The 12,690-nt window shown below is 32.3% G+C and overlaps 1 protein-coding gene across 1 annotated transcript; it reads right to left on the bottom strand.

Annotated features, from left to right (window-relative positions):
• Window positions 1-867: 867 nt before the first annotated feature.
• LOC143206642 (uncharacterized) lies at window positions 868-7,866 on the bottom strand. Its single transcript, XM_076419266.1, has 3 exons — window positions 7,384-7,866; window positions 6,756-7,281; window positions 868-922 (listed from the first exon to the last, which is right to left on the bottom strand). The coding sequence occupies exons 1-3, from the start codon at window positions 7,796-7,798 to the stop codon at window positions 868-870; spliced, it is 996 nt and encodes a 331-aa protein (XP_076275381.1). The 5' UTR covers window positions 7,799-7,866.
• Window positions 7,867-12,690: the final 4,824 nt, after the last annotated feature.

Below are 12,690 nucleotides of genomic sequence, written 5' to 3'. Positions count from 1 at the left end.
TTTTCTATTTTTTCTGTTTTTTCTGTGGATAGTTAGTCAGTTCTCCTATTATTATTTACCATTCCTCATGTACCTTGGTAAGTATTTTATTTTTTCATTATATGTTATAGTATGTGAAGAGATTTACAAAACCAAACGCTATTAATTAACTTGAAAATATTGTTTTATTCAACAGAAAGAAGAGGGAAGTCGAACTGCGATACAAAGCGTCATTCAGGGTTCTTATGTATTAGAAAACAAACCCCACTGCCTGCTTGGTTGGCGTAGTGGTAAAAGCGACAGTACAGTCCTCCTGCTGTTGCGATTGTTGCGAGTTGAAATCTTACTGGGGCATGGGCGTAAATTTATGTTTGTGTTTGTCCTTAAGGAAAATTATCCCAGCCATGCCAGAAACCAGACTGGGTAAAACCGGATGTCTTTTGGGATGATCTTCTCACTCACTCGCCAGTCGGTAGGCTTAATGTCGGTTAAGCAGTAGGTCCAATTCAGATAAACCTTAGTTAGTAAAACAGATCCCTCTGTCTTACTCATTCATTATTCAAGTAGCTTTTAAAACACGTGGTCGGATAGTTAGGACGGTATTACATAACATATCTACTTTTCTTTTTCTCTTTCTTAATTAATTCTTATTATATATTCCTTGTAGGTTATTTGTTAATAATAATGGGTTTTAATACTTCTCCTTCTACTGCTCACACTTTATTTTATCCTCAAGTCCAAAGTCAGCTCAAAGAACTTTCGCAACGCTTAGTAGTTGATAGATCAAGTGTTCCAGGCAATTGGAAGTATCTGCTGGAGAGGAAAACGTTTACTAAAGAAAGTTACTGAAAATGTAATTTCGAAATGCTTTAACAATATTGCTGAAACTTAAGAGTTTTCTATAGCGTGACCGGTGACGTCAAGTGAATGTACTACGATAATCCTAAGCATGAAAAGCCATGGGTTAATCCAAAATAGTATTGATACCGAACAGACCTGTGCATATGCTGGGATCAGTGAATTGCAGTGTAATACGAACTGGTAAAACTGAAACAAATTGTGGCTACCGATGTCTAGCGATGTCAATTGAATAACAGATGCAAAGTTATCCTCTTGCATGATAAGGACAAGTTGTAAGAGTTGTCAAGGAAACAGTGTTCAACAAATATCTTGACCTGGCTGGCAGACCGAACATCGCTCTTTCGATATGGTGTCAACATGTTACTAAAAAGATTGTAGAAATTGAAATGTTACTAAGACTTGTTACTAATTGAATGTTACTAAGAAAATTGTAGAAAAAGATGGAAAATGTTTTGATTGATATGTATTACATATACATTTAAATTGCAATAATTTGGATATACAATAATTAAATAAAAGCATTTATTAATAATTAAGTTGTTAAATAATATTTGCAATATTAACTAATACACCTAAACTAATGTTAACATATATTGAATACAGTTTTGCAAAAATTATACTGACAGGAAAGAAAAAAATGGATATTTATATATTCCTACAAGAAGCAAGAAGGACATTAATAATTCTGTTATGTGTTAATTTATGCAATTCTATATACGTAGCATCCACGTAAGCGTTGATGCGTTACATCGGCATCATATTTTTATTATTGTTTGCAACCAACGTTCGTTCATTTGCATCGAAGAAAACAAACAAGAGTACATGATTCGAGCGGAGAGATGATTAATTGCTTGCTACAGAAAGATGAATAACGAGATTGCCAATTCAACAGTATTATTTTCATTTATTCTAAATCGTCTAGTCAATGGAGAAGGTCAACTAATTGAATATTTTCATCACATATTAGTTCCATTGAAAATATAGATTATTTTATTTAATTTAATATTAGATTTTAAATGGTGATAATATTATATTACAACCTGATTAATAAAGAGTAATTTGATCGATGATCTAAGTTATGATCTAAAGAAAAAATAAATTTTCGTAGGTTAAAGTTGTTTAGAATTTGTTACTTAATAATTATGACATTGAGTACATTAAACAACTGTTGTTTTCTCCTTCAACATTCCTATGTCAGTAAAGTTGTTTCTCTGGTCTGTTTTAAAACTTGTAAGTCTGAAAATTTCTGTGAGAGTTATAATACATTGTTCTATTTCTAAATAATAATTTTTATTCAGTTATGGATACAGTTATTTGGAAGCATCAGTTCACTGAAAAGTGTAAACTATTTGGGTATAATATGGTGTCTATTACGAGGAAGTATTTTTCATAACCTTTGTACCTACTCTTACTTACTAGGTACCAAGGTGATGAAAAATATTTCCTCTCTATATACTCTACTTTTACTCTATACTTCTATCTTTTTTACTTCCTTTCATTCCATATTTTACATACCTTGTAGTGGATAATAATAGCTGCTTTGTGATTAGTTTACTTTTGCTCTAATTTTTTATATTTTATAGATATTATTAAAATTAATATCGATATATTCTATATATACAGTATTGCACGACTGTCTTACTTCTGCTTTACATGATTTCATCACTGTTAATTTGGTCATTGTTGTTACTTTTTTGGGTATTAGAAATTCTTAATAAATACAATATAAAACTTTTAGAGATATCTAGCCGGGTATGTTTCACGGTTATTAAAGGATAATATTTTTAGTAATTGGGAATTTAATAGCAAAATGAAATTATACAGAAAAACAAATTTTGTTTAGTACCATAATATAATATATCAACGTTGTTTTGTTATTTCGGCTATACATGTATTAAAATTCGAACGATGTGGAAATTATTACCATGGTCCCTGCATAAGGATGCATGCCTTGCATGCATCCTTATTTTAATGGAAATAGTTCATTGTTTTAATATATAATTTTACTACGAACTTATCCAAGATATCACATCACATCAATAAGGAAGCAACACAACTGGTTAACAACACGCAGGAAATCATATGTCTGATACGGACTAAATCACACAAACTTGTATAAAGTTAAAAAGGGTTCCTTATATGCTAACTTATAGTCTATCCAAAGTTGCTGTGAACATGCGTCAACAATATGTTTAATGTATTGCCTGCCGCAATGTGTAAATTTGTTTTAGAATCAGACAATTTTTTCCTTCTCATTTTATTCCGGTTAAAAGGAGATACAATGCTGTCTGATTCGTTCGCACACGTAAACGAACCAGCCTGTCAAAGTTGTTCGGTTGTCAAACGTATGCAATATTCGTCAAAACAACAGTGATAAGAGGTTATAAACCGGCAAAGGTTGTTTAAAAATGCTGATGCTAGACAGAACAAATTGCCTCTCTAATAGCTCCCTCTTGCCATACAATTCGTTGGGGTGGTAAGCATTTTTACAGTTAAACATTAATTTCCTGCGGCTTTTATTGCAAATATTTTTAGCGTGTTGCAGTTGTACTGAATATTAGTATAGACACGGTCAACAAAAATATCTTGGATTCACCGAAAACCGTCCTCATACGGAGCGGGTGATGATCAAATATATGAATTGTATAAAACAGTGAGTAGTTTTTTTCAATATAAACAAAATTTAATACAATTGTTTCACAGGAAACTGTTAGTCTGAAAAATATTGAAGATGTTTAATAGAACTTCTAGATATTGCTTTTAAAACAACACAATTTCTAAAAGCATATGATAAAATCAAGAAATTTATTAATTCAATTTGTGTAATTAGATGATACATATATATTTCAGAATGAGACCTATATACCTAACGGTCACTCATGGCAAGATGATAATAAAAATAGTGTTATGATAATCATGGTTGATAGAAAAAGGTAAATGTTAGAATAACTATTAATTAGGTTTTATTCGTCATAAAATTGATAATGCATTGCAGCACCTGCAGTTTGGACAGATCAGATCATTCACATTAAACAAGATCAGATACATTAAAGGATAAATTGAGAAATTATGGAATCGTGAATAATCGTTGGATAGATTAGAAATGAACATATTAGTTATTTACTTGAATGAAACTTTCTGAATATGGGATTATGATTCAATGCTGATTATTTCCGAGACAGAGTGATGAAAGTGGAAACATCTAGAGGTGTGTATATAATTAATATACGATATACGATAGTACGAAGTGCAGGAAATCGTATTCTACGGTGTGAAAGATTTCTGTCCATGTGTGTAATTGTTCAGAATATTCATAAGTATTTGGTTGAAATGTGCGAGGAGAGATAAAATAGTAACTGTTTTGCAGATATAATAAATGCATTATGGAGAATTCAGTAATTAATTTTATCAAGAACTAGCTGACCCGACAGACTTCGTCCTGTCAAAAAGATTTGTAATGTGGCAGTTTTTGTGCCTACGTATTTTAAAAAATTCTCCTGAACAGAACCATCACCCTGGTGATAGGGCGTTGTGAATAAAAAATAATTAAATAAAACATATATAAGGATTGAAAAGTAAGTAATCGCTTTATTGTTAATCATGTGAATCATAATTATTATTATTATTATCATTATATTGCTTTGTGGTATACGATGTTTTTTGTTTGATTACCTGGCGCATAGATAAACAAATCTGATGGTTTTCCAACACGGGAACAGGCAACATACAATTGACCATGTGAGAAACATGGGTTTTCTAGATTAATACCACAAACACTTAATGATTGCCCCTGGGACTTGTTTATAGTCATAGCAAAAGCAAGCCGTCAACATGTCTATAGGAAATTTGCCATTACCAATGTCAATGAGTTGTTTAGAGAATATGTTTCCAGATTGGTCATTTTGCAACTCGACACGCATATTCTTGCTTAAATGAAGTACTTTAACATGTTTCCACAAATTGGAGGACTTTAGACATGCATTGAGTTCATCAGCTGGCGTTGATGGTGGAATCACTGGCAATGTTTGACGAAAATCTCCTGCTAATAAAATCATTGCACCACCAAATCGGTTATTATTGCTACGTAGATCTTTTAAGGTTCTGTCTAAAGCCTACAAAGATTTTTTATGTGCCATCGTGCATTCATCCCAAACAATCAATTTACATTGCTGCAAAACCTTTGCCATTGCAGAGTTCTTCGAAACGTTGCAGGTTGGAGTTTCATTGCTTTGCATATTTAATGGCAATTTTAGTGCTGAATGGGCTGTTCGACCACCTTCAAGCAAAGTTGCTGCGATTCCCGACGAAGCGAGTGCAAGTGCAATTTTATTTTGTGAGCGAATTGTTGCTAATATTAATGAAATAAAAAAAGTTTTTCCTGTACCACCAGGTGCATCTAAGAAATAAATCCCTCCAGTTTCATCATTTGTTACTTTCATAAGAGTTTCAAATACATACTTCTGTTGTTCATTTAACAGTGGAAGATTTGTTTGAATTTATTCTTTCAAAGCGTTGAGATCATACAGTCTTTCTCGATGCAACTCTTGGTTAAAAGCGTCATGCATTGGACGATTGGGCGCGGTCAGGCCTAATTGAATTAATAGTTTGTTTGACATTATCAAGCACATGTCCTCAATTGAAATCAATGCTTCATTGTAAATTTCTTCACTGATTTGTATATTTGGATTTCCCATTCTATTCCGTATTTGATACAAAATATCATCACACATATAATCTTTGTACTTCATCCACAAATCAATTGGGTTTGATGGGAAGCATGTAGATATGATTATAGAAAACAATGTTCGTATTTGATGAGTGTGTGATGATATTACAGCATCATTGAGAGTTTGATCCCAATGAGCGTCATTTTCAAGCAATTGCAAACGTTGACAGGCTTCTCTGTAGGATCCACACAATTCACCATCAACAGTTCGTAACTGTTGGAATGATGTTGGGCCACGTACATTGACTAATAGCAGTCGTAAATAAAAACATTCATCATTGCTTGGATGTACTGAATAAATCCGGCCAATCGCATCGGTGGAATATACATCTGTATATCCTGGAACTGGTTTTCCTTGTTTCCGTCGTATAAATCTCCTTGAGGATTGATTCCAGGTATAATATTTTGGCATTTCAGAATATAGCAATGTTTGTGCGAAATCATCGTTTTGGCATGTCTCAAAAAAACTGGTTAATGTAGTAGATGGTGGCTGAGCAGCTCTTTGTACTGCGTTCTGTGCTGTAAAATACACTCTTTGTCCATTTTCTAAATGCACAGCTAAGTGAACAACAGAAGGGTGTCTCTCGGGTGAATAGGAAAAGAAAATATTCGCCAAACTGCTTCATTACTACTGACATAGCGGCCCATTTGGTATTGGGTAACTTCATCATTAGAATTCCCTGCACCAATTCCAATCACAGCCATATCACTCCCTTTGGTTACATATTTGCAAATGTATTTAATCGATTTCACTGAATGGCAAGATTCAACGTTGATGTGTGCTTTGAATGTCTTTGATAAAATGGGTGAATATGGAACAATCCAACGATTATCTATTTCAATATCTTGTTAATTTAATTTGACAATTGTTGATTTTCCATTGTCTGCTGTCGATCTGCGACGATACAATGGATAACCGTCATTACCAGTAATTGTTTCCGATATTAATGTCCGTGGATATCGTTTTGAACATTTACCATCCATCATACACGGTGAATTTTGATTAAGAGTTCCACAGGGACCATGTATCATGTTTTTGATAACTACCTCATGCAATCCAGGATCTACTTGTACATTAGGGATTTCAGCTGATATCACTGCATCAACTTCATTTGGCCTTATCTTTTCAAAAAACCAAATCAAAATGTGTGCATGTGGCAATCCTCGTTTCTGCCACTCCACAGAATACATCCAGCAGCGTGTCTCACCAAACACATTATGTTTTACGATGAAATTCATTAAAGATTTCAACTTTTGTCTAAAGACTCTGGCTGTAATATCATGACGATCAATGGATGATTTCCCAGGTAATAACTCCTGCTTAATTTCTATCCATTGCGGATTGCATGTAAATGTGATGAACAAATCTGCTGTACCATAATGACGAACATACGACATGGCATCTTGAGCATATTCGTGCATATGCCGAGGGCTTCCTATGTATGTTGCTGGAAGAATAGTCATCCGACCGACATTCTGTGCATTTCCATCAGTATTAATCGCATCTCGAAGGTGAATATACTCTTCAGATCGGAGTTTGGTTTGATTCAACCTGATGAATGTTAATCTCTCCGTTTCAATTTTAACATACATGTCATCAACATATTTGTGATATAATCGCCGACATTTCAATATGTGATTATCTGCATTTTCCCGAATCATTAGGCGGTATGAATAATAGTTCATTGAACTGACTTTTTTGTTGGTTTCAGAACCTGTAAACAGATTTTGTTTTAATAACATTCAAATATAAAATTAAAATACATAATATAGTGACTGAGATATTATCGCCATAGCTAAACTAATATTTTAGTTACCTGTAATGGGATTTATCATTTTTATTGATAAATCGTAGCCATCTTCACCTTGCCAAAATATAATGGGATATTGCAGTGCATCATATGAGCGGTGTGTTTCCTTTATAGGTTGTAATTGAAAATTCCGACGATGTAAAACAATATCACGGGATTCCAAGTTTTCTCCAACTACAACGATAGCAACTTCATCAATAGTTGGTGCATTAAAACGTCTTGTATGTTGACCTGCAGGTGTTTTATCAGCTCTGATTACAATTTTGTGATTATCGGATGGCATCAGATCCAGGGCAGTTTTAAACAATATAATCAATTGATTGTGTTGATGAAATAAAGTTTGTAATTGTTCTACAATAGACCTTTTTACTAAATTGTTATGTGCACAACGCAGATCAATTTCTTGTGGTGAATTGCCCATAAAATAAATTTGCAGGAATTTGTTGTCGCTATCTGACACTGGTAACAGTGAACCTGCTCTGTGATATATTTGCCCTTGTATCTGTAAATAAAAAAAATATTATGGTGTGGTATAAATTAATGGATTGTCAATGATCAAACTTAAATAATATTTGATCTTAAAAAGTATATATTTAGTTTTAACTAATATCTATCAAATATAAAATATAATAAAAGTGTCACTGAAACTGAATCACCATATAATATGATGACTAAGTGATATATTTCGTAATTATTAAGAAATTGAAGATTAGTAACACATCTTAACTTTGGTGACAGAAAATTTTGTTCGCTAAAATAATTATGAGTAACTGCTATAATACATACCTTGAAAGTTGGCATAAAATTTTCCCGAACTGCATTTGTTGCCCCAAATGAAGTCATTTGAAAGCAATTGTTATATTGTTGAATATGTGTCAAAAAGTGTATAGAATCTGTTCCTATTCCTGAAACCAATGAGTACAATGGTTCTGGTGGTGGATCCAATTGTATCAATTTCACTTTACCATTTGCGCAACACAATCCATTGGCTTCGTTTTTGTATTTTAATGCCTTACAGTGTGAGCAAACCAAGTTCATAGAACCAATAACAACACATTGGTAGTTACTGTAGTCAATTGACACATCGTAACTGAAAGCAGCTGGATTCAAACTTGCGCGATTATTAGTTGAATGTCGCGCTCGCGCTTCACGCGTTTGTGATATCCGAATTCTTTCACGTTCATTTCCGTCGTCACGTTCTTGTGCAGTACGATTAGATCGGTAATTAGCTTGGTTTATAGCATTTCTGGTTCTTCTACCTAAATTGCTTCGTCTTATAGGAGGCATATCAAATATAAATTATTTTTTCACTAATCACGAACTAAACAAACACTAACTAACTAAACACTCTGCACAAAACACGATATACGAATTTGTTTCGTGTATCACTTGACAATTCATCTGTCATCTGTCAAAAGTCATCTGTAACAGACAACTTTTTTTTTAAAATTTGGTATGACTTGAACTCAAATCCTTTTAAGCCGTACGAATTGTTTTATTTATTTAAAATTTGAATTAAATTTTAAACAAATAAAAAATTTTAAATAAATAAAACAATTCGTACGGATTAAAAGGATTTGAGTTCAAGTCATATCAAATTTAAAAAAAAAAAGTTGTCTGTTACAGATGACTTTTGACAGATGACAGATGAATTGTCAACTGATACACGAAACAAATTCAAACAAAAAGGGCTATTTTTAGGGTTTTTCCAGCAATAATTCTAATTTTTCTCGCCGTAAAAACCATCCCTGAACTTCAACGAACATTTTAAAAAAAGATTTGGCCAAATTGGTCCAGGCGTTGTTGAGTTATGCGCTTAGGAACATATTTTGCGATTCATTTTTATATATAAGATGGTGTACTCAGGTAGTAGCAGAAGAACAAAAATACAGTGATATCAAAAGTGCTTGACACATCATCGAAGGAAACAAGAACTAAATGTAAGAAGGCAAATATGCTCTCTAATGAAAATAAAATACATTACTTGGATATACAATTGTTAATTAAGTAGATTAGGCGTCCACTACATAAACAAACGCGACTAGAACTCTACCTCATAGCGTGGAAGTGTGGAAAAGTGTTCAATGTAAATATAACAACTCTAACCTGCAAATTATTGTGGCTGTATAAGTGTAGTTTAAATTATTCGATAATATATACATTAACAAAGATGTACTAGAATGTTAAAAACTATATATATTTCATAACATTTATGTTTCAGTATTTTCAGTATTTATTTTTTAGAATTTTGTTATATATCAAATCTAAACTGAAGTAAAACTCGAGTTGATATGGCAACATTGCGACGTTTTGATGTCATAAATTTAGATGACGTATGCTCGCACCAACTTTGGATAGACTATACATTAAATTAGTTTAATTAGGTTGATTCTGAGAAATATATACTGATCCATACCCCGTACTTAACTTGCTTGTGATTGATTCAAGTATCAGAAATTAATTTACATTAAGATTACACTAGGCGTATCTAATAAAATATGTTATATTTAAGAAAGAATGATGGAGGTCCTAGTCCATCTGTGCTTAATCTGTAACCTGATTTTTTATATTTTTAAATAAACAATATTTCGTCGTAGAAGTATTCACTTTTTGTTAAATTAATAGTATACTATGTTATAAATACGTGGACTGATATTAACGAACTAATATATAAACGTTGCTGTAATTATTAATAATAAAATCATATTAAATAGATACGCCCTGTCTGTCTACTACTATTTTATTTACACTACCTGTTTTGCTATATTTTTATTTAATATTACTTACAATATTCTTTAATGAAGGACTAACGTTACTTATATCAAAAACGCGTTCTTTAATAATGGTTTTTGTTATTGTTGATAACGAACAATATATGGAAAGTATTGAATTATCATTCATGGCTTGATCGATATTAATATTTAAAATCAATTTCAAGAGACCGAATATATCAATTATTTTGTCATTTTTTAAATAGCTTTTCGTAGTTTGGTTATTGATGTTGATAACCTTCGTTGAACAATGTTTATTTTCTATGAATGAATTATTGTATTACCAGTTCTATAATGCTACTTAATTCTTCTTGATCGAAGTGATTAATGGCAATTTGGAAATACTTTCCAGATCTATTAACTGTCCCATAAATTATGTCGGTTGTTGGACATTTTATCTCCAAGTAATCGGATCGTGTTCTATTAATATTTTATGGTTTCTTTTGACTTTTATATGGTTTTAATTGTTCGTTTGGTGTTTTTGGTTTCAAATATATTGGTAAAAAGAATTCTATAACATTATTATACAGTATTTGGTTTTTTCTAAATTAAATTCTTTGAATTTTGATTTTGTTATTCTTCAGGTATTATTCAGGTATAAAGAGGAATTGATTGAAAATATAAAATATTTGTAACAAAAAAAAATTATCAACTTCAAAGAATTAATAATATATGTACACGTTTTAAAATAAATTATGTACATAATATTCGTTGAAATAACTAAACAAAAATGAACAAAAACCCTATTTAGCCTTTCTACCTACTATATACACACAATTTAGTTTAAAACCTACTTAAACTTATTTATCTATTTGCCATATTATCTTTACTACTACCACCTGATCACTTTGACGTCAGTACGAGCAACAAATTAGATTTGTTTTGTTCGTAATTGAATGTTTTATATACCACAAAATTATATTATTATTTTTGTATTTTTTGAGGAAAAATAGGAATAAGGAACCAATGATTGAAAATAAGGAACTAAACGCGAACGTGAGCTGAAAGCTCTAACGACTACACCATAGAAGCAATAGCCTGCAAAATTTCTACGGCTTCTCCTATAATATGGTCAGTGAAAAAGCAAACTGAACGGCTTTTATTCTGAACGACTTCTGGTCTTCCGTTACATCAGTTCAACAATAACATTATTTACAAATATCTGATTATTTTAAATAATCATATATGTGAAAACTTTTGTATGTGCCTTGAAATTTGAGGAGGTTTTGCGAGCGACAGAGACCCTGGGTTACGACTGGGATTATCGTAGTTGGCTATCTACCGCGGTTTGTGGATGGGTAGGAATTTTATCTAGATGTTGTCGTGTTATAAGGCGCCTAGGGAGTCCCTTACACTGGATGATGCTTGGTTCGAGGTGAGTACTGACGCTCCTCTTAAACCATGGGGTATTGGGTAACTGACTACACAACGTAACCTTGACTTTTTTGGGTTGGGACACTTGAAGTAGTGCAAGTTGTCTCTCATATACGTACCTGTACCATACCTGTGCTCCGCAGAGGTAGACTGAACGGACTAGCATTTTATACTGAGTAGCTTTCTGGGGGATTCGAATCGATACAATTTTTGGTTTCTTTGTAGTAAGATAGGAGGTATATCTGATGAACGCAGTGGCTGGATTATATTCTTGAGAGTCTTAGTATTTTAGTTCTTGATATAACTTTCTAAAAAGTTTAGGCCTTTTTAGTTATTAATATAATTAGTTTCTGGAATCTATTTTGTTTGTTTTTTTTGATGTTTTCGATTTTTTAAATCTCTGATGTTGCTGAAAAAATAACATTTATAGCAATAAATATAATTAAGAGCGGAGTTATGATGAGCCATTAGCATTAGATAATTTAATTTTGCGAACGCTAAAATAAGTTTATTGTACGATTTAAAATAATATAATTCTCGATATATAGGGTATTATCTGGTCTGCAAACTTAAAAAAAAGGCTTTAGTATATTTTCAAAGCTTAAACCTTCAAAAATCGATTTTGAAAGGATTGTGCCAAATATCATAAGAACGTTTGCTTCGACAAAAACAATGGGAGGTCCACAAAGCTAACATACATGGAAGGGCTGCGATAGCGCAACTCGAAGTCGTGAAAATGATGCAACGATCATCACCAAAACTTAAACCCTTTGGAAGATTGTGATATAGTCTGATGAATCATTGTTTACATTGTTTTCTACACACCGGGTATAAGAATGGAGAACCCCAAAAGAAGCCCATATTGTGGTATTCAGTTGATATTATGGTATTCATACTGCGAACGTGACAAACTTATTGCTGTCAAATAATTCACATTCCAAGATGATAATACGCTCCGCCAAAAAGAAAAATTTTGATATAATAATAATACAACATTCCGTTACAAACTATTCATCGGCGTCATCAGGGTACTAATTTATTCCACAAAGAATTGCAACTATTCTTAAAACAAATGTTGGCTTAACACTTCGACGCTCACAACCATATGTCAGGTCTTTATATTATTTTGTCTATTCCCTGTATATATTTTACCAATTTTTCTCAACAA

The sequence above is a fragment of the Rhynchophorus ferrugineus genome, unplaced genomic scaffold (genome assembly GCF_030347505.1).
Source record: "Rhynchophorus ferrugineus isolate W39M unplaced genomic scaffold, kcgeb_rfMv2 rfM1, whole genome shotgun sequence".
Lineage (NCBI taxonomy): Eukaryota > Metazoa > Arthropoda > Insecta > Coleoptera > Curculionidae > Rhynchophorus > Rhynchophorus ferrugineus.
The sequence above is the reverse complement of the archived record's forward strand: the minus strand, read 5'-3'. Positions and strand labels throughout refer to the sequence as shown.

Coding starts and splice junctions, on each gene's coding strand:
- LOC143206642 (XM_076419266.1), bottom strand. CDS start 7,798: ATGGGCAATTCACCACAAGAAATTGATCTGCGTTGTGCACATAACAAT. Junction 7,282..7,383: donor AATGATAAATCCCATTACAG/GTAACTAAAATA, acceptor ATCTGTTTACAG/GTTCTGAAACCAACAAAAAA. Junction 923..6,755: donor GGTGAGACACGCTGCTGGAT/GTATTCTGTGGA, acceptor TTTCATGCTTAG/GATTATCGTAGTACATTCAC.